This window comes from Pleurodeles waltl, chromosome 7 (genome assembly GCF_031143425.1).
Source record: "Pleurodeles waltl isolate 20211129_DDA chromosome 7, aPleWal1.hap1.20221129, whole genome shotgun sequence".
NCBI lineage: Eukaryota > Metazoa > Chordata > Amphibia > Caudata > Salamandridae > Pleurodeles > Pleurodeles waltl.
The window spans coordinates 713660159-713686447 of NC_090446.1; the positions used below are offsets into that span (position 1 = coordinate 713660159).

General features: G+C 43.8%; 1 protein-coding gene across 2 annotated transcripts; it reads right to left on the minus strand.

Moving 5' to 3' along the window:
- Positions 1-1999: 1999 nt before the first annotated feature.
- IRF1 (interferon regulatory factor 1) lies at positions 2000-18521 on the minus strand. Of its 2 annotated transcripts, none has more exons than XM_069199188.1 (10): positions 18403-18521; positions 15124-15218; positions 13238-13337; positions 12209-12385; positions 9919-9968; positions 9259-9397; positions 8361-8483; positions 5038-5090; positions 3730-3855; positions 2000-2805 (listed from the first exon to the last, which is right to left on the minus strand). In XM_069199188.1, exons 2-10 carry the CDS (start codon positions 15208-15210, stop codon positions 2797-2799), a joined length of 864 nt encoding a protein of 287 aa, XP_069055289.1. In that variant the 5' UTR covers positions 15211-15218; positions 18403-18521; the 3' UTR covers positions 2000-2796. The 2 variants fall into 2 exon arrangements, with proteins under 2 accessions (XP_069055289.1, XP_069055288.1); XM_069199187.1 differs by having other exon boundaries at positions 3726-3855.
- Between the last annotated feature and the right edge of the window lie 7768 nt (positions 18522-26289).

Below are 26289 nucleotides of genomic sequence, written 5' to 3' on the forward strand. Positions count from 1 at the left end.
AAGAGAGTATAGCTTGGGCTGAAGGAGGGAGTTTAAGGGGGGTAAACGCCAGATCATTAATTCCTAAGAAACTTCTGAAAGTTGTGAAATATTTTAAATGCATGCCTCACAGCTCAGCTGCTGCAGAAATCGCCGATAGTGTTATTGGGTTAAGGATGAACTAAGAGACCAAATCTGACTCAGTTATAGCAGATCAATTGACATATGTCATGGTGTCATCTGGGAGGATGACTATCATTGCTCTAATCTGGTTCCCATTTCAGAATATTGACATGTATGAGACATTTTTACTCCCTCTCCAATGGTGTAACGCCAAGGCATTGCATCTATGTGCCAAAGCAGCTAAGAGTACTTTCCAGTTTATTTTTGCTTTTTGCCTTCATGTTTCTGCCAGTTACTTTAATGCATCTACAACCCTGGCAGGTCACATAGATGCAGTTCATATGAGCTGAAAGATCTTTAAGTACTTTCAGTGACTATCATGGAGCACTTTTAGAAATTCAGACATAATTATCTAAAACTTGTCTTTAGATCTGGATTTTTATAATGCAGCTGTCAAAGTGTCTTCTTGCTAACAATATACGAAGAGTGGGCCTTGGGTCCACCCCTTTTAACTATTGGCTTTCTTCAACCAGCCTCTTTTGGCCATCGGCTCCTGATTTTGTGAATCACGCCTTGGGTCAGCATGTGGAGTATTCATTTCATTTACGAGGCCCTAGTGGCACACTGCATAACCGGAGCATAATTATTATTTTTTACGCTCCAGTGGTGCAGTGTGCTGGCCCATAACTACAAGGCCACGCAAAGCCACTTTGTGTGGCTTTCATTGCCTTGTAAATATGGACACCTTTCACGCATAACACTGCATGATAGGGGCATTCCATGGGTGGCATTCCCACGCAACACCCATGGCACCCAGAGGAATCTGATGCATTCCCAGATTTACAGGTCTGGGAATGCATCAGATTCGTACGCCACTTCATTGGTGGCATAAGAATTACGCAACGGGGAGAAATATATTTATTTTTCCCCGTTAGTTCCTCTATAGGAGCTGCATTCTGCAGCACTCATGGAAGGAGGAAGACGCCTCTTGTGATGGTTTATGTACAGGAAGGCGTACCTTCTTGCGCAATACAATCATTCCCGCAATGCAGGCATCCTTGCACTATAGTGCAAGGGTGCTAGCGTTGGCACTAGGCAATAATTTGTGTGCCAGCGCAGGGGGAGATAAAAGAAAATGCAGCATATCTTGTAGGTAAAGTGCATTTCTGACCTATCTCGTTGGCGCAGGGGGGCGCACGATACTTGCTATGCCGCCCTGTGCCATGGCCCTTGTAAATGAGGCCCATACTATTTAATTTATGAGCCAACACAGATTATGGAACACCCATCTATAAGTAAAAGCATCCAACAAAAAAACCCATTCATTAACAAACTTACTATCTCTAAAGGATGCCAATCTAATGGCATTCCTCACCGACCTTTCATAAGGGAGGCCCATAAAGACAGCCAAAAAAGTCATGTTGTGTGTCGGAAAAAGAGACTCCCTGCAAATACGTCTTGGATATGTGTACACAAACAGCACTGGAAAAGCAACAGTACACCAAAAGTGACACAGCTCGTATTTTCAAAACCCTTAGGGGTAGTTTTTTAAAACTACACGTGAACTAAAATAGAGCCTCTCCTATGCTTTGAAATGATCTGTTTTCTTCAGTCGTGTTCTTATTCATTCCCTTTCTCTCCTTTTCTTCCCTCTCCTATTTTAACTCTTTATTTCTGACCCTAGCCTATTATTCCTTCTGCAGAACAGTGTGTATAGTTTTTTCTGTTGTAAAACGGAAACACTTTGCTTCCAAATACTTTAAGTGTTACCACTATTGTTCTCATTATGCGTGTTGTGAATTTTGATTTTAAATACATAACGTAGTTTTAGAAAAATGCTGAGTTACACACTTTAACTTCCTTGCAGGAAACAATGACACAGGAAATTCCGTAAATCTGCATTTTATATTTAACAATATATTTTTTATTTTTGAATTTTGTATCAAAACTAATTTAGAATACACAGCGAAAACAACACATATTGTATATACAGAAAAGTTACAACATTTTGTTTATGTGATGTAAGGGTTGTAGGAGTAGCTTGGATGTGAATATCACATTTAAGTGCGCCAAAGCTTGATACCAAACATTTCTGCCAGATATAACAAAAAAACAGTGCAATAAACAAAAGATGGCCTTATTGCCAAAATGAAGAGCTTCTACAAAATGCATGACGGCCTAAATCACACTGGCTTTGTGTGTATGACAACTACACCAGGATACCGAGAAACCCCTCTATAAGCGGGCTCTAACAAACTCCTTCACTGAACTTATTAAATATTCCCCTCAAATGTCTGCAAAATATAGCAGAATAGTCTTGATAAGAATATCTTCACAGGTGATCTTGGGCAACAAATATTTTCCTTCCTGATGTAAGATGCCAAGGACAAGTCAAAAGTACCCACAGCGGTCAAGCAGCATTCTAGACAGGGTCCATAGTAGTGGGGTTTTCCTTACTAAACGCCTTTTAATTGTCCATATTCCTGAAAGGCCAGTGTAAGATAAACGTTGCTGAATGGGCTCTGTCCGTCAGTGGCGAGCACCGGCTTTTCCACAAAGCATTTGCACTATTAGAGTCCATAGTCCAGGGGAGCTAATACATGCAAGTAATTGCCGGAAGGTAAGATCCGTAATTGGGATCCAGCCACGATAGAATGTCAGCTGTCGTCTTCATGTCAGTACAAAATCGGAGTTCTATTTCCCCTATAACAAAGAAGGAAAACAAAGGTGTATGTTATTCTCGGCCACTTGTATCAGTAAACGCTGGAACTTACTCCCGATATTAACGTTACTGGACATCTAACTTCTGGGGAACATTTGACCGCAAACACATAATCTAAGTTGAGATGGCCATGCCCAGGTGCTTCCTATTTTGTGCTCTGTTCGCGTGGGTGCAACTTTAAGATTTACAAATTTCCAGAATAATCAGTGTTTGTACAAATCAATTGGCTGTTTGCTAGGTCTTTATGAATTTCCGCTGGCAGTGGTCGGCAGTAGGTTCTACCAAAAAAGGTTACCAGCAAAAAGTAATTTAATGGAAGTGAGCGAAGGAGACAGTGTTGACAGACCAAAACAAGAAACACCCACTAATATGAAAATATTATAATCATATGAACACACTTGCCATTTGTGACAACTATAGTAATCAGTTTTAAACTTTTTATTAAATATATACTAAATTCATACTATTTCCATCATAGTCATACTATTTTAATTATACTTTTCGACAGTCAATCATTTTACTTATATAAACTTCATTAACAAAAATCATCCTACGTTCCTCAGGACATATAACTAAAACACGCCCCCTACAAACCTCTCATTTACAATACACAAAGTCCCTCAGCCTTTGAAAATGATGGAATGACATGTTTGGTATATGCATAACAAGAAGTTTAAAACTGATTACTGTAGTTATCACAGATCTCAAATGTACTGATTTGATTCTAATGTTTACATTTTAGCAGGGGTTCTACCGGCTACAATCCCATGACAATGGGTTTAGCTTACTTATTTATGTTTACATAAGAGGTAGTACAATACTTGAAGTACTGATGTATTCCCAAAAGCACAGAATGAAATCACTGATACTATGCCTCTACCTAAAGTAGCATAAACAGTACCTGCCATTTTTTCAAACTCTGCGGTAAGATCCCTAGTGCTGGGGTCAGTGAACTGGACACCTGCTTCATTGCTTAGGTAGCCTTTCCCATCTACATTTGTCTGATGCCAAGATGCTGTTGGGTAAGTCATCTGTAAGATTTAAAAAGAAACGTAAGCATTCCTATAGAGTTTATGTTCATCTCAATGTTGACACAAAACAGGAAATCTTTCGAAAACTGCCCTATGGTGTGCTAAACAAGATCACTCTGTAAAAGTAACACCGCAGGTTTGCATAATTATGTTTACTTTCAAAAATACTCAGTGGTCAGCAGAATGTTGTTGCACATTTTCATCATTTAAACAGTAACTTAAAAACGTATCAAAGCTACATCAGTGATGGAAAAAAATAAGCACCAAAAAAAAAAAACTGACATTCAGTCCACTTTTGCTGTTTTATTGGAAGGGGACAGGTCTTTGCCGTCTTCATGCAAGTCAAAGTTACCTCAGGGTATTTATCCATTTGTGCCATGCTACCCAGGCCCACCCTCAAACTATCCCACTAAAAGCACTTCAAGCCAGCAAACTCGCCACTAGGCAGCCAGCAGTAGCCACACCCTGCCCCTTCCTGGATTCCCTAAAAGACCAATGCCACTTACAGAGATCCAACTTGTGGACAAAACGTCAATAATCATTTACGGACACCGGTTATACAAGGCTTGCAAAGGTCAACACTGATCCGATTGCTGGAGTAAATGTCTGTAATATGATTCTACAGATTACAAGCAGCACCTAAGCCAAGCTATCCAGATAGCTAACGATTACAGTGGCCCACGCACCCACAAAAGTTAGCAGGGGAAATAGTTGCATTCCAAAAACTGCTTAAAAAGCAAAGGCCCTTTTCTCTCAATCCAGTGAACTTGTGTGCAATAGCTTTAGTAACTATGTAACACCATGGATTTATTTTATAGGGTGACTTGTTTCCCCAAATGGCATGAGACCGGACTCATTCTTGGCGCGGCATGCGAACTACCGAACTTCTTTCAAAAGAGGATTCCCGTGTGACCAACACCTTCCTGTCAACACTAATCATCAATTAAGGTAGTTACAAACCTTAAGACTTATGTTTTGGAGTTATTCACCTAAACACGCTTAGCCCTTCCATATCATTAATTCGCAACATCATTATTTTTCCTGACGTTGTATTAGTCTCTTAATGAAAATAAAATTAATGTTTACCATAGCTGTACATTGTTAAGAGAATATAACATGTGTATTCGATATTTTTACTTTTTATAGATGTCTCCAGGTTATGAAAAATGTTTCTGTGTTTACCTTTAGTAAGTCCTCTGTAAGAGCTCTTTCTTCTTCCTCCTCTTCTTCCGTTGCTGTTTTGTGAAGAAATCGAAGACACAAATTACTTTTATAATTTAAATTCCAGAAGTGATCCAGCAAGTAGTTCAGCTTATACTCTAGAGAAGAAAAAATTCCTTCCTTTCCAAAGTGTTAATAATATCCAGAAACTCACTTTTTAAATAAATGGCTTAAGAGGTACGTTGATATATTATTCACCCCGCCCCCCAAGAAAAGAAGTGTAATCAATAACAAATAAGACACAAAATACTCATTTATTAGAAAAAAACTGTCATTTGTGAGCATGCGCAAGCACTTGCTCCCAGACATGCATACCACTTAGCATCCTGACAGAATGTCAGAAGGGGGAGCATCCGTTCTGACTCACTCTAGTGGCCTCGGCAGCACATCCCACTAACATCTGAGCGCTGGTATGCCTGGGGGATAGGATGTGGTTCTGCCTCCAAGATGTGAGTGCTACGTGTTTCTAGTGGTGCCCATCAGCGAGGGATCGACTCACAAGGGGTGGGGCAGATCTTGGGTGGTGCAGCATCAACCACATTTATAAAACATGCTTTGGACCTAGTACGACTCTGGTTCCAGCTACTGCCACCAGGTCTAGGGTTACCTGACATCTTGTCTTTCGTTTTCTAATGAACCTCCACTCTGTCCCGTTGCTTTAAAGTTTGGCTGTTTTATTTCAACTTATTTTTGGTCGCACTGCGGTTTGAAGGAAATACCTAGAATAATTTATATGATATCCAATAATAGTTAAATGTTGCAGGTTTTCCAAGATGAGAGCTCTGATGGTTTTGGATCTGAAAAGCAGGTTACTTCTGTAACTGTTTGATGCTCTGCAGTGAATGAGTTTCATTTTTTGGCTGAAGAAGATGGAGGGACATGGGTGTGGGCCACAGGGACTCGGTTTTGCTGCTGCCCATGAATGTCTGACAAAATGGATGACTGAGGGTGTTTCAGGCTGCACTTGCAAATTACATTTTTAGAGACCGAATAACTTGGTCTACTGCAAAAGGAGCAATTGCGTTTATACTAAAATGCGGCTAGGGTGTGCACTGAAATTATCTATTCAAACAATATTTCTAACCTGATAATATTTTTAATGTAATTTGATTTTTTTATTGAAAGATGCTGCTTGACATATGGTGAATTAAATAAAAGCAATGAATTACATGGCTGCATTGATTCAATTGTGGCATGAACAGGATGTATAGACTGGTCTATGACGAATGGGTCACTCCCTTGTCCAAATCAAGTTTATTTTTCACTTTGTTTAATTTTGTAAGAAAACGTGTGAATGGAGAGATCCAGAACAGCTCAAGAAGAAATATGTCCTCTGGCTGAGAAAAAGAGACTCTATATAATGCTTAGACGCGAGTCTCTTTTCAATGGATCCACGATTTCTGTGTTTTGCAGATGTCCCAAATGAAACTCTTATGCAGCATATTTTCCTTCTGCCTTACTGATGACCTAAGAAAATAATGGATAGTGCTTGTATGTAAAAATGAAGCACCCCAAGAAGGCCTTTGCAAAAATTTGGCATTTACTAAAGAATCAAAATGGGACTGTGCATTTTTTATGGATAGCTTGTAAGCAGAGGGTCAAATGATGTCCAACAGAGGGAATTTGTCTTATTTGTCGACGCACTTTTCTGGTAAGATTCATTTCTAATTCAGTTTTGCTCGTTTCTTCCCTACAACACAACGTTGCACTTTGAATGCTTCTTCGCATCGCAATGCCACAGAAACTTTGCCTTCTAATTTAGTCTTTGAAATCTTTGTTTCTTTTCAATTATAGAACTAGTATTATACTTCCAACTTTTTATCTTGCTTGCATTACATGTAAATGTTGTCCCACAACCTTTACTTTGTAATGGGAAAGGCTCTGCTGAGAATAAGCATTGAATGAAATGTCAGAAACTGTACCAACCATGAAAAACATTAAATGCCCATTATGATCCAACAAAGAGCTCTGTGGCAGCTAGCAGTGCTCTGGGGGCTAATCAATAACTGATGGCACATGTCTACTTGGTATGGGCTTCTAGCGGTGTGGAGGAAATGCGGAGCAGCATCGCTTAGTTATGTACTCAGTGCATTTCTGACCATTTGCTGAAAAAATAATCTCAAGGAAAGTTCTCCTTTAGTCAGGTAAGAACCTGGAAAGATAGTAACCTAGTAAACTGCTCTCAAGTCAGCATTAAAGATTCTGATTTAAACACTAAGGGCCTGATTATGACCTTGGCAGATGGGATACTCTGTCATAGACGTGACGGATATCTCTTCGGCCATTTTACAAGTTCCATTATATCCTATGGAACTTGTAATACAGCGGACGGGATATCCTCACATTTGTGACTGAGTATCCCATCCGCCAAGGTCGTAATCAGGCCCTTAATCTACACATTGTAAAAAATTATAATAAAAGTGTAAATTGGGAAAGAAAGTCTAAATACATTCCTTAATACCAGGAGCTTTAATATCAAATGTGATTTTTTTAAATTTCAACTTTAATTTACTTTTCAAACGGGTATATACGCATGTGCTCCTTTTAGGCCAGAAAGTGTATCAGACAACAATCTCAACACTGTAATGGCAATTTATGTACAATACTACGTCCTGTGTAGATGTTATAACAGAAAATCAACTTTGAATGGTTTGCTTAGGGTGGACGGGGTGGCACACGAATGTTGGGCCTCCATTACACACGACAGACAGGACAAGAGCGCGTGTTTCCCGGATAGGTGGTTGCCAGTTTGTACCGGCGGGAATAGTGGGAGAAGGGTGGGTGTATTTCAGACCATTCTAGCCTGACGCCTCCGAGTCTGTGTTTGGATTTGTGCCCACAGTGTACCGTTCTGCGCATGCGCACTAGGGAGGAGTCGAGGACGTCTTTAGTGTGTGGCAGCTGTGGACTACTTAATGGGTTTGTACATGATTGCGTGTACCACATGATGTTTTTGTATTTGAACCCTGGCCCCACATCTATTGTTGACCTATTAAAGTCAATCAAAACATGATGGGTAAGAGTGGTTGTTGCCACAGACATGTGGCTTGTAGTGTAAACAACAGACATGTCACTGCGGCCCAGCTCAATGGCCCTCATGTTATTAACCTCAGAAGAAAGAAAGACTAAGTTGTCCCTAATACAATCCGACCCCTTGCCCTGCTGGTTGCTTACAGTAAGGTCTATGATGCAGATGCACCAGCTGTCTCAGCGATCACATGTCACTAGCATGCAGGCATTTGTGAACATACTGCAATGGATAGTACAGCAATGTAAAAACAAACCTGATGTACAGGAAGACGATGGCGACACCTGGAATGGATAGAGGTCGTTCGTACTGTCCGCTATTGATATTTGCAAGCCATTCCCAAGGGCTGCCAGACTGCTCGCATCACATTCTGTGGGTGCTGTAAAAAGAGTAACAAACACAAATGTAGGACTAATGCAAGATCTTCAAAGGGCCAAGATGACTTCCCACAGGGCACAATGCTGTTCATGTAGGCTGCAAGATGTTGCAGCGTCTGTCACATATCAAGTGAAAGTTGCTCAACAGTTATGGGATTATTTTAAAGGTACATTCTTTGGATTTGATATATTTAGCATACTGCTGACCAGAGATGTTTTAGGTGTTTTGATGAATCACTCTTGAAAGCAGATACAATGCTAACATACTGGCCAGCACTAAAACGGCTACATCACATTTCGAAGAAGTCACAGATGCAGAAGCATAAGGGCCTGAAGCTGGCAATGGCTCACCGCTTACCTGGAGCGCATAAAACCCCACTGCGGCTTGCACGAAGGGTACCCTTTATGCTGTTAAGTCAAGTAGGACCTGAGAAGTGATTTTACCACTGGTCAGATAAAGCCCTGACTATCTTGTGGTTCAGCTTACTAAAGGCAATGCACAGCAAGAACTGGACAGATTATGAGGTACAGAGGTGGGAATAAGCTTGCTTGTCTTCTTTCGAACAAGAAGGGCTAAGGTTTGCACAAGAGTTTTTTCACTGGCAGATTCTATCTCCACTATGACATTGACTGGATTCTGGTAATGAGAAGAAAATGTATCCAAATCTCTTACAGCTATGGTGCAAAACTATGCAGCTGTGCAACATTTCACCCAAGTCAGAGAATACTAAATTCTGTTCGTCTTAAGGATGTGGCTTTCAGAAGTGAGAACCCCACCTGAAGGCAGGCCTGTGCTAGTGCTGTGAACGTCCATTTCCTGCCCAGAGTAGCTGTGGTCTGTGTAGCGTCCTTGTTCGTCGATGCTGCTTATGTGCACGATGTCTGATATATGTTCTGAGCAATTATTCTCAAACTCCTGTAAAAAAATGTGTGTAATGAAAAATCCGCCCATGAAGGTATACAATACATTTGAAAAGTAAAAATATTTATTATAGAAATCTCATTGAATGTCTACTGGTGAAACACTACATTATTGCAGCCACGTTAGGTTAGTCATCGCCAGTAGTAACGCAACAGTACATCATAGCATTTTGTCATTGGTGTAAAGGGGCCATCTAAGGAAAATGATGAAGCTTGCCTTGCCTTAAATTATCAAAAATAAAGATTCAGGATTTATCTTTTGATGACGTCTGGTTGAGATGTGAAACCTATTTTGACATCAATCAGTAGAAAGCCCCTTTAACACTCCATGCCTTAAATCTTGTTGTGCATGTGACCCGTCTAGATCTGCTCCCCAGGAGAGCCAGAACCCCCTTGTTATGATCAGACAACGTTTTAAAGCGATGTGTCAATGTTATTATTATTGATTAGTAGAAGAAACATGCAGCTTCATTTAACAACATTAAAGCAAATAAAATGTTCATAATGGAAAAGTACCATTTTGGGGGGCTTTTTCTTTGAGTCTCGGCATGACCTGGACCTTCGCTCTGGAAAACAAAAAGAAGATACATTTGTCTTTACGCTTCGAAAAAAAGTGAGATTCACAAGACAGCAATAAATTAAAAGCACTTCAAAAAATCACCTCCCAAACACCCACAATGCAAAAGTTACATGAGCTTCATTTATTTTTTAGGTTAATTAATCACTTTTGGATTAAGCCATGGGTAATTGATATTAGGATCAACCTCTGGATTTTTTTTTATAAGTTTAGTTTTATGCTCCGTTTACTTTTTGGGGAAATCTGAGGTATATGTCAAATTTTAAAACAATTACAGTGGAGACTTCCCCTCCCTTACACCACCAAATCGGTTGCTGTACTCTTGTTGATTTTTTTCCCCAAAGTTTTTGCTTTCCTTTTGTACATGCTGGAATTTTGGTTGCCCGCGTTTTTACTTTCATGAAGGGTATGTCACCGTAGCAAGAGATTCTGGGTGAGTTGCGCTGTGGGAGTATCACGGTACTGGAGTCGCAAGTTTATGACAAACTACTGCCCCACTATATAGTGAACGTACGGCTTTCAGATCGAGGTCTTCAAACTGTGTTATATTTTCTGAGCTCAAGGGGACCACAAATAGCCTTGTACAGGAGTCAGGGCCGAACAACAAACAATACTGCACTGAATGTATCACATGGTCATCTTCTTGTTGTTGATAACTTTAAACTTCCCATTCTCGACCAACCATTTTCAGCCGTGTAGGGCTCTTGTTTCTTGGTCTAAGGACATTTTATCCCCGACTGAAGCAATTACAATGGACTAACACCATAGCAGTGGTGTCATCACTTTTAAAGTGGTTTGCATCCATTGCACCCACACCAGTCCAAAAGAGAAGATCTAGCAAGGAAGGCAGAAGACTTCCTCGTATTAAGCAGGCGGTTCATGATGATGCTCAACTTACTCAGAAGAGATCTTTTATCTCAAGCCCTACTGAGTACATGCCTCAGCTTAGCCAATGTTGGAGTTTTAAGTTCACCGTCTTTCAATATAGGCTCATTCGCTACAGAGAGTGAAGCGGGTATCGGCTGTGGGAATACCATCTTGCTTTGTGTAATTTTTGATGAGAAAGAGGAACCAGGGCAAGTTCCAACGAATAATGGAGAACAGAAAAAAGCTATTTCAAATATTCTATTTAAAGATTATCCCGAAACTAAATTTGTGAAGTTATAGGAAGCATTAAAATAGCAAATTGCACCTTCAGTCATGGTGAAGTTGGAGCACTGGATTAACAAGGAGAAAAGATTTCTGAATACCCAGGTATATTGGGAGCACGGTGAAGAAACGCTCCTATCTAGCAGAGGCATAGGTATGAGATAAGGGGACATGGACGTTCCAGGCTTTGATTAGAACGGATCCATCAGAATGAAGGTTAGATACCAGATGGCGCTGTCCAAACTGTGCTTGAATACTGAGGCACTGTGATCAGAGAGAATCACAGGAGTGGCAGAAAGGAAGACCAATGAGCGTCACTAGGTCACAGAGGGTAAAGTCACGCCTTAAGTGTGGAACAGCGCAAGAGGAACGTCTTCATGCTAGGGTGTATTACGAGGTGTATCAGAATAATTGTGGGTTCTAAAGTGATATGTTGGCTAATTATTCATATGAGAGGCCCACACTGCACAATAATTATCTATTTAAGAGCCCCGCGCCGCACCAATGTAGTGCTTAGGTTTGTTTTGTTTAAACAAAGTGTTTTATGTTTGGTTATAAAAGAAGTAAACACCAAGCACATGCAAAAAACGTGCATTTACAATAAATTCCACAACAAACTGTTTACAAGTCCATTTCTCGGCATTAGAAAGCTGGAAATATTTAAAACGTACTTTGCAATTCCACATCTTTCAGCCTGTGAACTAACGTCCCATTGCCTTTGTTCCTGAAGTGCATTAGTCACGCTCACTGCAGCATGCGTGTTCCCGTTTCTAAAACGGTCAACCGATAAGAAATCTCATAACAGCCACGCCTAACATTCGCCAGGCGTATGCTGCACCAAGAAACGCACTCTAACGCCGCCGAAACAGTGAAGAGAACTGTTGGCAAACACAGATGGTGAGTGGGCCAGACGCAACCACGGGGCCCATTGCCACGGGCGGTACCAAAGGAGAAGCAGCTCAAAGGGAGGCCTGCCCTCCTCTGCGGTACGGGGCCGCCTAGAAGCTGCCTGCAGTAGCTCGCGGCGCCGGGGAGGCACGCCCCTACCAACTCCTGGCGGATGTTTCCATGTCTGGTTACCTTTGAGTTCGGTCTTCGCAGCTGCCGGCAGCATCTGGTAGACCCGGACGGCGCTGCTGCCCTTGTTGATGCTTTTGTCTTTCACTTCCTTTATGTCTGGCAGCGAGTTCATGGCACAGCGGAAATTGGCTTTCCAAGTCTTGGGATCTGGGGCCTTCTCACCGACCTTGTATCTTCCTGCAACAGCAAAAAAGCTCACTATCACAATCCGTTTTATCACCAACAGAAATAAAAAACATTAGCAGCAACTTAATTTCTATGCAATCATGGTTTAATCTGCAATATTCCTATTGCAATAATAATGCGACTATAAAAAGACGTGATTGTGGACAAAGTCCATCCTTTGTTAGTGGTGTACCTGTTTTAAGACTGTCGTTAACAGTATGACCATTTCTGAAGGTTTACATATGGGATTTTCTCTTTTCGGTTCTCGTACCATTGTGCTTGCACTGCGATGGGCAATAAAATGTGCTCTTATTCCAAACCCGAGCGGCTTCTACTTGTGGCATGTTGTTCCACCACACGGTGCGGCCTGTGGGTGGCCACACTATACTCAATGAAACTGCATTCTGAAAAGGAAGCTCACTTCTCTAAAGTCCCCAAACAAATGCTGGTAATATATACAATACCTATCAAACGATTAGTAGCCCAGATTATTGTGAATGAATGGATTAAACTGCCCTCTTCTCGCTACGGAAACAGACAACATTAAAATGGCCACCGGAAGCTCCAGATATGACACGGAACAGCTAATATTTGAACAATTCCATAAGGGACTTGCTAAAAGCAAGGAACACTTTTTAAACCTCTTTTCTTGTAACTGTCCGCCTGTGTGGTCTACGACATTTTAAGCCAAAGCAAAAGGTGTGTTTTCTTAGATGGCATGTCCCACGACTGTGACTAAACTTGTATATGGCAGACAGGATTTTATGCTCAATTCTTTCATCAAAGAGGAGCGGGTAAGTCACTCGTTCGCTACATTTACTCGTTATGTTGTTTTATGCAGATTTCTGTACTACAAAAATGTACCTGTGTGAATGGCCCATTTCTCAAACAAGCAAGCGTCTTTCTTCATTTCCCATCCGTGTCTGGCTGCATGCTTCCATGGGATTTGAAAGATCTGTTCATCCTGGTATAGAAGAGTGCACACATTAGACTGGAGACTTCAACAGTTTCAATTAAATGAGGATGTGTACGTCAAAAGTACCAATCTGAGCATATGGCTGTAGAAATACCATGAAAAAAACACTACTTGATTGCATCTCATTTCTGATTACTGACAGAACAGAACCATATACAACTGCCAACCTTACCCAACCAATGACTCAAATGTTCCTGAAGGAGTAACTTAGGCAAAAAAGGCCTTCATATTATCTTCTTGACACCGGATTATTGTTCACTAAACACCTGCTACAAAATCAGCAGAAGTATGGTTTGGCGAGCAATGAGGCAGAGCGGTAACATCCTAACACATGATGCACACGAGAGTCAGCGCAGAGCTTCCAAGTTACGAACCATTTCATTTTGGAGCATCAAGCTCTCAGGTGACAAATGCTCATTCTTGGTGCCTTAACATGGAAACCTGCAATTGTGGTAACTACCTCTGCATCACAGCTCTGAAAAACATTAGTGGTGAGATTCTTCAACAGGCACCGTGCCCAGACCCTGTCCAGGGAAAAAGCCATTCGGACTGATTGTACATCCAGTGCGAGAGCAGCCAGATTAACGCTATGCGGTGCACCACTATGGACACTGAAAGGCAGATTTGCTAATAAATCATGCAACTCAGCAAGACAACTTGCTGCACTGTCTTACGTGGCAGGGAGAACGCAAGAATCTACACATCTAATAAGCTATGATGCATTCCTAGTCTCCCTAAACTGGTGCACGGAGTGCAGTGTAGCGTTAAAGCAGGCACCCTTTGCTCCATGGTGCAAGAGTGTGCGTGAATTACAGACAGTTGTTTGCATGCGAGAAGGAACACCTTCCTGTACAAAAACAATCTTCTGCGATTTCTCCTCATTATGCCTCCCTTTGGAAGGGGTAGAATCTTGACGCATTCCTAGTGTTAGTAACTCTGGAACTGCACCAAAAACCACGGCTCGATGCGTGGGAACACCCACAACTCCACCCATGAAACGCCTTCCCAGGGCAGAGTAACGCAAAGCACTTGTGCTACCTTGCATTACTGCAGATATCCCATTCCATGAAGTTTGGCTCCACACAGCATAGTAAATCTTATTTAAGGGCCTGCTTTGCCCTTGTTTCACCACGTGTGAAAAGGGGCAATGCAAGACCTTGATAAATATGGCTCTGAATACTTGGACCTCAGCATCCTTTTGCATGGCAACCTATGCAGTAAGAATGAAACATGCATGGTAGCACCCAGTAGGGGTGTAGCTAGCAATGGTGCAGCAGATGCCATGGCACTGCAGCCTAAAGGTCTGAGGGGCCCACTGTACCCCAATTATAGCCTAAACTGGGGATGCGAGTCTATTTTCCTTGCAGTAGGACACAGGGCACCCTTGCTATACCAAGGTAGCGCCTAGCAAGCTCAAAAAAGCCAACAGCCAGTGGTTTCTCGTATCAACCAGCTGACATTTTGCAAAACAGTGTGTTGTGCAAATACTGCTCTGTGCATCTGAAATTACTGGCACTCCGCAAAGCTAAGAAACTAAATTATGTGCTTAAAATACTGTTGAACATTAGTGGGATGGGGCATGGATAACTACACCTACACATGATGTGGAAACACCTGGAAGTCAAGCCATGCCTTTTTGACCCGTCATCCCCAAACCTTCCTCTTCCCCACATTTTAGCATAAACACTGCACTGGTCACATTAATATACTGAATGCAAACAAAGAGCCATTTTCTCTCTCACCATCTACATGGCATCAAAAATGGAAAGCCCACCTTGTTGAGCCAGCACAGGCCTGGAATTTCCTCAGAGTTGATCTGCATTTCCAGCCAAGGCCTCATGCGCATTCTTGTGGGTGCCATTTCTCTACCTAGAAAATCAAAATAAAGTATTGTGGTTACACACCCAGAACTGAATTTTTATAACATGAGCGGTCGGAGTCACAAATTTACCAAAGATCAGTGTTTAGTTTTCATCAATTGGTTATGCATAAAAAACAAATACAATAAAGAATGAACAGCTTTCACTCTGATTGTCAAACTATTAATTTTAGTTGCTTGTTTAAAAGACAGCTGAACAGGCAGGTGTCTTTCACCTAACCTTTGCCCCACTTAAGAACAGTTTCAACAATGAACTGCTGACTTGAGTTGGTGGATAGATAGATAGCAGTAATAACATCCAACCAAGTAATGACCTTTGCACTCTACTCCAGGCTTGATGTGCAGGGAAACGTGCAGCCACATGCACAGACAACACTGCAATTCTGCAGAGTGGAGGTCTTAACTTATAGCCCCTTTCAAGCACCTAGGGATCACTGACTAATGCAATTTATTTGTTTTAACTGGGGAAAATAAAGTGACATAAAAGGTATTAGTGGTATGGGTAGAATCACAACAACTGTGTAAGATAGCTCAGCAGGTTAATGCACCATAACTAGGGTAGGTGTCCGTTCATAACATGAAGTTAAAAGATTTAACATCTTGTTGGCTGGTTCACGCTTCCATCTGACAAAGGTTGATACAAGGTAAACCACCAACTAGGATGAAAACCAACTGCCTTTAGCTCAACACAGACGAGAAAGAAGTAGTAATCTTCAGAAAAGACACCTCACCTACGGAGCTCCACCTGGTGGCCTGCTGAACTCTGACCCACAGTCACCAGGCAACCTACTCATAGAACTGCATAATAGAAATCAACAATCAACTCACCATCACCAGCCATGTAAAAGCAATTTCTGTATTCTGGAACCAACGCTCAAATGACTAGAAGACTGCTGGCCAGTCGTGGCTCGCAGGGGCTACAGGGGGTGGGGTAGCATGCAAGGAGGAGGGGTCATCCCCAATGCCCCGTCCCTTGAACAATGAAAGGATCATAAATGTAGATTATTATCCTTTCATTGTTAAATGATTTGCAGCGTTTGATGGTGGTGGAGCCTTCTCCTACCTGGCTACTGGAGCCTCAAACGACCTGCCTCTGTACATCAGAGCCCCCTCCTCAGGTCTTGAATTCTGCAACAAACTGAAGGCCTGACTCCTCACCTAGCTTCGACCCTGGTTCGGTCCATACAGCTCCTGCTTCAGTACCAGGATACCCTACCCGGCGAGTTGTGCGCTGTACTAACAAATCTAACATAACATGACCTGGGAGGGCATTACTTCTCACTTATGGTAGTGCTAGGAACCTGTAAGACTGTGGCAGCTCTTGGACTCTGACAGCAAATTATTTTAAATGTATGAACAAAAAAGGAGCTCGCGCAGTCAAGTTTGCAAAAAGCAAGAGGGCCCTTGTCGCTCATCTGCAATGCATGGGAAACATAGTTTACCATCCGATTAAAGAATTAAAATAAACCTAGTATCAGAGCCATGCTTGGGAGTTTAACGTCTGTGGAGAAAAATTACGCCGTCGCATCGAAAACAGTTTGCAGAGCGGCAGCGTGTCTCCCAGTCGTTTGCAAAAGAGGCACCCCGGGCACGCGTTCTGTGTATGTTTTCTTGAACTTCCTGGTCTAGTATAAATGCTGCAACAGCAATGCGGCAGGATGCCCCCACCGACCAGGCTACCAGTGGTTTACCCCGGATTAGTGGAAGAAGGTGTGGCCTTTAATTTTTGGGTACGTAGCAGTTACAGTTTCCAGATAAAGAGCTACTTTGAAACTCATCGTCTACATTAAAGGCGTTTGCAGGTCACGAGATTTTTTAAGAACTAAACGGAGCAATATATTTATTGACAGAAGCTAAAACTAACATCGTCACCGTTAAAAAGTAGTAAAACAAAACTGGAACACTGTTGGCAATTCGTACACATCTACAGACTATGGAATGACAATAATAACACGCTGACCACAGGGGAAGGAAGTAGCCTACCAAGTTATGGAAAAATTCAAGAAAGGGTCACGTGCACGCCAGTTCACCGTCAAGGCAAGCTTACAATTCCTCTGAGCAAATGTGCACCAACGCTTGTGGTGTTTTTGCTATTCCCGGAAGTGCTCAGAGGATAACTGGAATAAATATGTTTTATGATCAGTGGGGCATATAGATACGTCACTTTTTTGCTGGCCCAACCTAACGACACCATGGTTGCGCCGTATGCACTATGGCGGTCCTTAGGAGAATAGAGCCAACATTATTGATCATATCGTGGCGCTTTGCTGCACTGGCATCAACAATGTTGATACTAGTGCAGCAAAGCACAAGGAAACCAACTGATTAAATGGGTGCGTCATTTTAACGCCTTCCCTAAACAGGCGCCAATAATGATGGAAAAAATGATGCAGTGAAATGCTATACATTTCACTGCACCATTTTTTCAGGCCTCCCTGCGTCGGAACGCCCCCTTGCATACATTATGCCTGGCGCAGGCATAATTTAATGTGGCGCAAGGATTTGCAAAGTGGCGCAATGCTTGCATTGCGCCACATTTGTTTAAATACAGCACTGGAGAGAAAAGCCTCCTTAACGCCCCCTTAGCGTAAAAAAATGATGCTAGGGGGCCAAGGGGCTTGCAAATATGCCCCTTTACAAGTCAATAAACAGTCGGATAATGGGATTAAATGTCACGTACTTGAACTCCCATATATCCCCAGAACCCTCTAAAGTGGACCCAATGAGAGACACCCCTTCCCCTTTCTAACACGAAGTGAGCTAAATGAACTCTGCAGCTTCCGCTACAATGTGCAACAAGTTCTGCTAAATGCACCACTCTTTGCTAATCACTTTTCCTGCCCGTTCCTTAGATGCACTATTGTGCTGCTTGCTCAAAAGACTGCCTGAGTGCACTATGTGCACAGTTCGTCCATCGAAAAACCGTTCTTTTCTGCACAGGCTATTTCCGGCATGCTTCACAACATGAGTGTAACATTCTCCGCTGAAGTGCACTCTCCTCGGCTTCTGTGCACAGTTCCTTTGGCTGTGTGCATTGACACAGGTGTGTGCGCGTAATTCCCCTTGCACACATCCCATTCTGTTTCCGTGCGCTCTGTCTCTATGCCTTAGACGTGGTACCCCCCACGCACACAGTAATGCACAAGTGCACCCCCGCTGGTCTGCGCTGCCCACCTGTAGATCTGAGGCGTGCAATCCCGGCGGGGTACGGAGCTGATCCTCTGTATAGCAGCCGTGTCACACGCGTACCTCTGCAAGGTCTGCAATGCTAGCCACACGCACGAGCACCCAGTTATAACCTGTGATTGTCGGAGTTCCCAGACCGACGCGTGGTAAGCCGGGCCAATCAGAGGCCCGCGCGCTCCCTATTGGTAGCCTTAGATGTGGCATCATTTCGGGGAAATCATGCTGTTGTAGAAAACAGAGCTGCCGGGGAACTCCACACCCTCCTCCCTCTCCTCCCCAATGAAGGAGGCCGCCCTTTTCTAAACAATCCTGGTTTGGCTGTTGTCGTCTTGTGCAGCGTGGGCGCGTCTCCGCTACTCACGGCGCTCAAAGCACTAAAACGCACGTGCCAAGAAGCAACGAGCCCCGACCAGCTGCTAGAACTAATGTAGTCGAACTTTTTCTCTGATCTCTGTACATTTGCTTGTCAGTTCGCCCGGTATTTGTGAGTCTCCCAAATGTAGGGACATATTTACAGGCCCCTTGCGCCACCTTAGTGCCGCCCTAGCGTCAATTTTTTGACGCTAAGGCTGCACTAAAGTGATTGTCTGCCATGTAATATTTTCAAAGTGGTGCAATGCCTGCATTGCGCCACTTTGTAAACCCTTGCACCACAGTGTATTCAAGGGGGACATTACGGTGAGGTGAGGCATGAAAAAATGGCGCACTGAAGTTTACAACATTTCACTGCACCATTTTTCCCATCAGTGGGCCTCCCTGTGCTTTGCTGCACTAGCGTCAACATTGTTGACGCTAGTGTCGCAAAGTGGTACAATAGCATAAAAAATGTTGACGTTATTGTTCTAAGGAGCGCTATGATGTGCTGTATTGTAAATACTGCGCAACCATGGTGTCTTTGGGTGCCGGAAGGTGGGGTGCAAGAAAAGTGGTGCATCATAGCTGATTCAACACTTTCTTGTCAATATGCCCCTTAATTTTTTGGAACTGAGGGGCATATGTGCGAGCCCCTTGCGCTGCTGTTGCATCTCTTTTTGTGATGCAGAGGTGGCGCAATCCTTGAAATGATATATATGAGGCCGCACAAAGCTACTTCGGCATGGCTTGAATTGCCTCATAGAGATGGAGTAAGGCAAAGAAGTATAAATCACTGTGTTGCCTTACTCTGCGTTAGGGAGGTGTTCTATAGGGGGTTGCGGTGGGTGTTCCAATGCAACACCCATGGATTTTGGCCTTTCCCTAGATTTACAAGACCTTGTAAACCTGGGGATGTGTCAAAGCCTTACGCCTCTCCAAGGGGGGGGACGTAACGAGGAGAAATATCTTTATTTCTCCTCATTTTTTTCCTCTATGTGCTGCATTCTGCACCACACATAGAAAAAGGAAAAAGCCTCCAAGGTTTGTTTTTGTGCAGGTAGGTGCCCCTTCCTGCATAAAAACAATCCTTCCTACAACAAAGACACCTTTGCACCATTGTGTAAGGGAGCCTGCATTGGCACTAGGCTACCAAAAATGCGCTAGCGCAGTGAGAAAGGAATGGAATGCGTCATATTCCATAGATATGGCGCATTCCTGTTCTTTCCCTTTGATGCAGGGCAGCTAAGCAAGGTAACTTGCTGTGCTTCCCAGTGCCAAAAGTCCATAAAAATGGGCCTCAGTCTCTGCACGTTGTTTAATAGGTTTCACTGATTTAAAAATGCTGCAATAGATAGCGTTTCAGAGTTGTAATATGGGGCATTATCTTTGAAAGAAAAAAAGGGCTTTATTTTTCCCTTTAGTGCAGCAGACAGTAACCCACCACTTTAGAAGCTTGAGCGGGATGGGGTGGGTGTCACTCTCCATTTTTGTCTAATATGCAACGTATGCGGATTTTATGGCACGTTTAACCATGATCAGAGACTCTAGTCTCCAAGAAGCTGATAAAAAGGATTTCTTGCAGTTGAAAAGGAATGATGGAAAAAAGACAAGCCAAGTCAGAGAAAGGGAAGCAAAAACTTACAGAAGGATGGAGAGAAGGAAGGAAATGTAAGATTTTAAGAAATTTGCTCAGGGGGAACAATCTCATGAATGACTGATTAATTCAGCTTTCCTCTTGTTCTCCATAATCTAGTGAAACTCGCTGTCATCTAGGATGCAGTGGTGTAGCTTCAGGTGCGTGTTAACCCCTCGCACCCCCCACCACTCCTCTGCCAGTAAATATATTCTCTAGTAAATAGTTGGATACAGGTGCTTTCACTTGGGTACAGTAAAGTGTCTGTCGGGTTTCACCTAGGATTTTTGCATCCACTCACAGACTAAAACACACACTGTCTCGAATGTTTTGAAGTTCTGAAAAATGTTGAGTATTTTACAAAATATTTTGTTTTGATTACTGCTAACAATCTGCACTGCTCTCCCTTTCCACGGCCCCCTCATGACCTGCTTCTTAGATAATGTAATTACCTTGATATGGCAGTATGATTGTTGGGAAATCTGAAGCTTAGGCACTCCCAATCTTACTGACCTAATTACACCCATGCCAGAATGTCCTGATCACCCTGAAACACAAAATTAATGTGCCCAGATCTATGCAGAAGTTCACCAAAGTGTATGGTTATTGTGAAGTTAGGTGAGATGCTCCTAGAAAAGTTCCAATCTCAATTTTTCTCTTAATCCGCTTCGATCTGGAGATAACTTATTGTTATATTGCTGTATTTGCTGCATTTTGCTGTGTTTGTGCAACCGCTTTCCTAAATCTTAAGAAAACGCCCTGAAAGCTGGCACAATTCCTCTTTTCGGCAGTAAAGAACTGAAGCCATATACAATCTGATGTTCTGGGCTTGGAACATTGAGTGTACCTAGAGCTGCCTCTGGGTTTTTAGCCTTTCACAAATGCATATCACATACATCAGTGATTCATTCAATTGCACACATAATCTACATTGTTTACTAGTTTCTCCATTCATACCTCCATACCAATAGCATCTTAGCAGAATCAGTCCAAAACGCAGTCTCATCAGTTTCTACTTTGTCTGATTGGGAAGAGGCAGTATTAGGTAATCAGATAGTACCCTGGAGTGTAGAGGTCTCCTGCCCAGCTACTGTGGGCCTTGAACTTTAGGTCCCTTAAGTCTTGGTCAGCAGATAATGATTATGCGTTCTTCATGAGAAGTTTAGCTGTCACTTTGCTGGGCAGGTTTACACCAATAAGATCTTCCAGCTGCAATATCATAATGGAGCTGAGGGCGTGGCCGAGCAAGATGGACAACAGGACGTAGCCAAGCATGCTTCCTTCCCTTCTGACCTAATCCTACTAAATCCTGCCTTAATGCCCACTGAATTGGACATTGAAGAAAGACATCCTTAGTTGTGACCACCTGTCCATAATACAGGGGCAGAGGAATCCTTAACCCACTGAGGGAGGTGCCGTAATTCCACCATTGTCTGTCCCCGTTGAGTTTGTGGGTGTGGTGCGGCCTGAGATCGGCACACACCACAGCCTCTTGGAAAGGGTCGGCACTCTGAAGAAGATCTACCCTACCCAGTGGGGTTTTGGAGGAGAGTGCGGTGAGATCTCACTGGACCATTGGTCTCCCTGCATCCCTCTTCAGCACCGGGAGAGTATCAGTGGACTGGTTGCACAGTGTTTGGCTGGTCGGACCTGCAAGGTGGGAGATGCTGGTGGGAGGGGCCATTGGGCCTACCGGAGCCGTGCGCACCACAAAGATTGAGTGTTGAGGGGGGAGGGCACTGGGGCACTGACACAGCATACCCATCTGGTATTTATGTTTGTGAGGAGGTATTTATCCTTATAGATGCTGGTGGAACTGAATTGTGCAGCTGACTGAGACCGATTGTCTTTCCATTAACTCCCCTTCTCTATTTTCCACACTGTTCCTTCTTTCCTCCCCACCCCTGTCTCTCCATGGTCCTCACCTCTTTTCGGTCCTTTCTACCACCTCTATGGCTATCATAGGGACAGGGTGGGGGGGGACAGGACTGACCATCGGGGACTTGTTCCAGTTGGACAAGGTATGGGTGGACGTGTTGGTCCTGGCACTTTAATGGGGGGGCTGTATCTAGGCTTCCATTGCTCTAATATGGATCCATTGGTGGGAGAATACTTTTGGGTAGGGGTTTGTTTATGATATAATGTTGGAGGCATGCTGGAAGGTCGTAATGTGCTGTACATGGGGTGTATGGTGTTCTCCTTCATAGGATCACTTGAGGGAATAATTATAGATGTTTGATGTGGAATGTACCGGCTTTTGGTACTCATACAAAACATTTCAGGTTGTTCTCGTTCTAAAACAGCACAAGATCCAAATAGCATTTCTCCAAGAAACGTATCTCAATGATACAGAGGCATGTACAATCCCTAAGAAAAGGAAAGGGACGGTCTACCATGCTTCTTATTCCAAGGACGCTAGAAGTGTGTTGACCTGGGTTGCGCCTGGTGCCCCCATCTCTCTGACATACTCGGAGGCAGACGTAGAAACCGGAATGCACTTATACAGGGTTTAATGAATGGGTGGGAAATCTCTGTTCTTAAGCACCTATCACGGACGATCAGGAATTTTTCTATGGAGTACAAAAGCTGGTTGGTTGGGATGCTGACGTACTGCTACTTTGGATTGGGGGCTTTAATTGTATGTTGACTGGGTATCTGGATAGCCTGTCACCCTGGATGGCCGTTAAACCCCGTATGACTGCTGCACTGTGTGCAGTGATGCAAAATATGGGACTGGTAGGCCTGTGGAGAGCACATTTCCCACAGGGACAGGTGTACACCTGTTGCCCCCTGGTACATAATACACACAGCAGACTGGACCGGGTGCTTCTGACTGGGCTCCCAGTGGGGGAGCGTGTGATTGTGTCCTACTTGGCCAGGTTCCTGTCAGACCTTACACCAGTTAGATGTGACTTTCGATGGGGAGATGTGCGGGGGAGCTGCCTACACTGGAGCTTTCCAGAAGATATCCTTACTGATCTGGAGAGGAGAGAGATGATGGTACTAAAGTGACAGAGTATATGGAACATAATTGAGGAAGTACAGCCAGCAGAGCCAATGAGTGGGAGGCTATAAAGGCAGTTCTGTGAGGGCAATGTTTGGGTCTGATGTGTGGGGTAGGAGACAACTGGGAAGGGAGCTTGGGGAAAGAGAGGCGGACCTGGCGGCATTGCAGGCTGGTGACATGAACTCTGAAGAGAGCCACAGAGAGGAGGTGGCATTACAGCACCACATAGAAGAACTCTGGGACAGGCTGGATAGTTAAACTTTGAAGCGATATATTCAGCATCTCCATAGAGAGAGTGACAAGTCTGGGAGGCTACTAGCCTGGATCATACGTAGGAAAGTGACGGCGGCTCCGGGTGTTCACTTGAAGGCACAGGATCGTGCATTACAGGTCACACAGGAAGCAGTGGTGGGCATATTCAAACTACACCTAGAAGGGGTATGTAAAAAGGACCCATGGATCACACAGGCAGGGATACAGATTTTCCTGGGGGGGCCCACAGTTCCCATGGTGGAGGGCAGGGTGCACCTAGACTTGGAATCTGACCATATTACAGAGGAGATGAGGGTGGCCCTCCAGCTACTTTCCAAAAACAAGCCTCCTGGAGGGGGCGCATTCCCACCAAAGTCCTTTCAGACTTGCTCAACTGCGCTCACAACAGCACTCCTGGAAGTGTTTCTTGAGGCTCGCGACAAGGGGATATTGCCCCCGACGATGAGGGAGGGAGATTTATGTTTGATACCTAAGCCCAGGAGGGACATAAGGGAGCTAGCTGCCTACCGGCCACTCACCATGTTAAACACGGATGTGAAGATCGTTTGTAAGATGATGGCCCTCTGTCTGGGCTCAGTGGCGAGTGCACTGCTCCATGAAGATCAATGCAGGTTTAACCAGGTTCACAACATGGGTATGAACTTGAGACGGCTTACGCATATACTGCATGAGGTCGAGAGTAATAGTGAGGAGATGGCCGTGGTCGCTGCATACAGAAAAAACGTTTGACACAGTAGATTGGGGCCCAAGAACGCAGATTAGGTTAGGCCCACTACGGTCTCCAGTCTGCACTTGAATCAGAGGAAATAATTTATTGTTTACTCTTGCAGCATTGGTTGGGATCCCGGTGGAAGGTCTCCCTGATCTGGGCCTTTGCCAGGAGCTGGATAAATACAATTTATCTGGGGATTATGGTTGCTCACTCGAGAAAAGCCCAAATGCAATCTAACATGGGCAGTCTTGGACGCTCTGAATGTATCTGATGCTTTTTAAACCACCTTGCCACTTTCACTCAAGAGCAGGATTGCCATTTCGAAGATGGTGCTTCTCCCCTGCTGTCTCCACACTAAGATACACTCTCTTTGCCCCCTCCCTGCCTGAATATTTAAAAAGCTGGGTACACTCCTAACATTCTTGAAATGGCCGGTCATGCAAAGTAGTGTAGCTAAGAGTATTCTGATGAGAAGAGCAGGTTAGAAGCACCACAACTATAATTTTATTACTTTGCTGCAATGCTGCAGCATGCGGTGGGATGATTGGCGGAGGGAGATAATTGGGAGAAACATTTACTGGCAGGGTGTGTGGGTGCCGAGGACCCACCAATACTACTAATGTAGGACGCCAGAGTCTCCAGAGACCACCCATATGTGATCTGGCAGACAGCTATAGTGTGGCACCGGATACTGCATGTGGTTCTACACAGGGCTCCGTTCCACAGAGAGTTAACGGTGGCAATGCTTGTCCTTATTCACTGTATGGAGGACACCATGACATACCAGGTGAGGCAGGACGGAGGCTGTGAGACCTGGGGATGACCTGTACCTGAACAAGCTCTTTATCTCCTTTGAGGACGCTCAGCAGGAGTTCAGTGTGGGATCTGGCCATTTCTGGCAGTATGCAGGACTGGCTGAGTTTGCCAGAGAGATTTGGCAGACCTTCCTGGCGGCCCCTCCTATCTGGCACACGAGGAGTGATGTTGACTTGTGAGACAGGGAGACACTTGGTGTCTCTCTTATATAAATCCATGAGGGCAGATGTAGTTCATAGGGTGCCATGGGTGTGGGAAGCCTGGGATGCAGACCTGGGGACCCACTGATGGATGACGACTGGGCCCAGGTGTGTGTGTTGACTCATAAAGTCTCTAGCAATGCGTGGTTTAAGTTGGTTCATTTCAACTTCCTCCATCACACATCTTTGTGCGGCTTCTATCTTGACAGTGTCTCTTCCTGTCTTCATTGTAACATTGAAGGGGTGAATTCTTTACTTTTGGCCTGGGGTTGCCCATTAGTGCAAGACTCCTGGAACCAGGTCGTGTATAGGCTCATGTACAGCACAACACTGCAGGGAACTCTCATGCTGCTGTTGCCTACTAGGTAATATGGCAAGACCCAAGTGGAGAAAGCTATCCTACAAATACCTGAAACTGGCTATTACGTGGATGGGGCGAAGGGCGCCCTTGCTGGCCCACTGAGTGAAGGATGTCACTGAGTGGTCTCCAGTTGAGGAAATTCATATGAAGACCAATAGAACCGATGAGAAGGTATAAGACGACATAGAAGTCTGGGTGGGGTCGTGTGAACGTTTTCTAGCTCCTGAGAGTGTACCAGGTGACAAAGAAGGAGACACAGATGGTTAACTATATATCTGATTGTACCTGACCAATGCAAGTCTTAATCCACTCATTCATTGCATTTTCTGGTTATTCCATTATCAAACAATGTGATGAAACAGTTGACTATGATTCTTCCCTGAATTGGAATTTGCCCTCTGTAATGTGTTGAGATTTGCCTGAATGATAACCATGTAGACATCTACTCGCTGACTACTTAGTGCACCTAAGTCTCCATATGTGTGTAAATAAAAAAAAAAAGTTTAAAAAATATTGTAC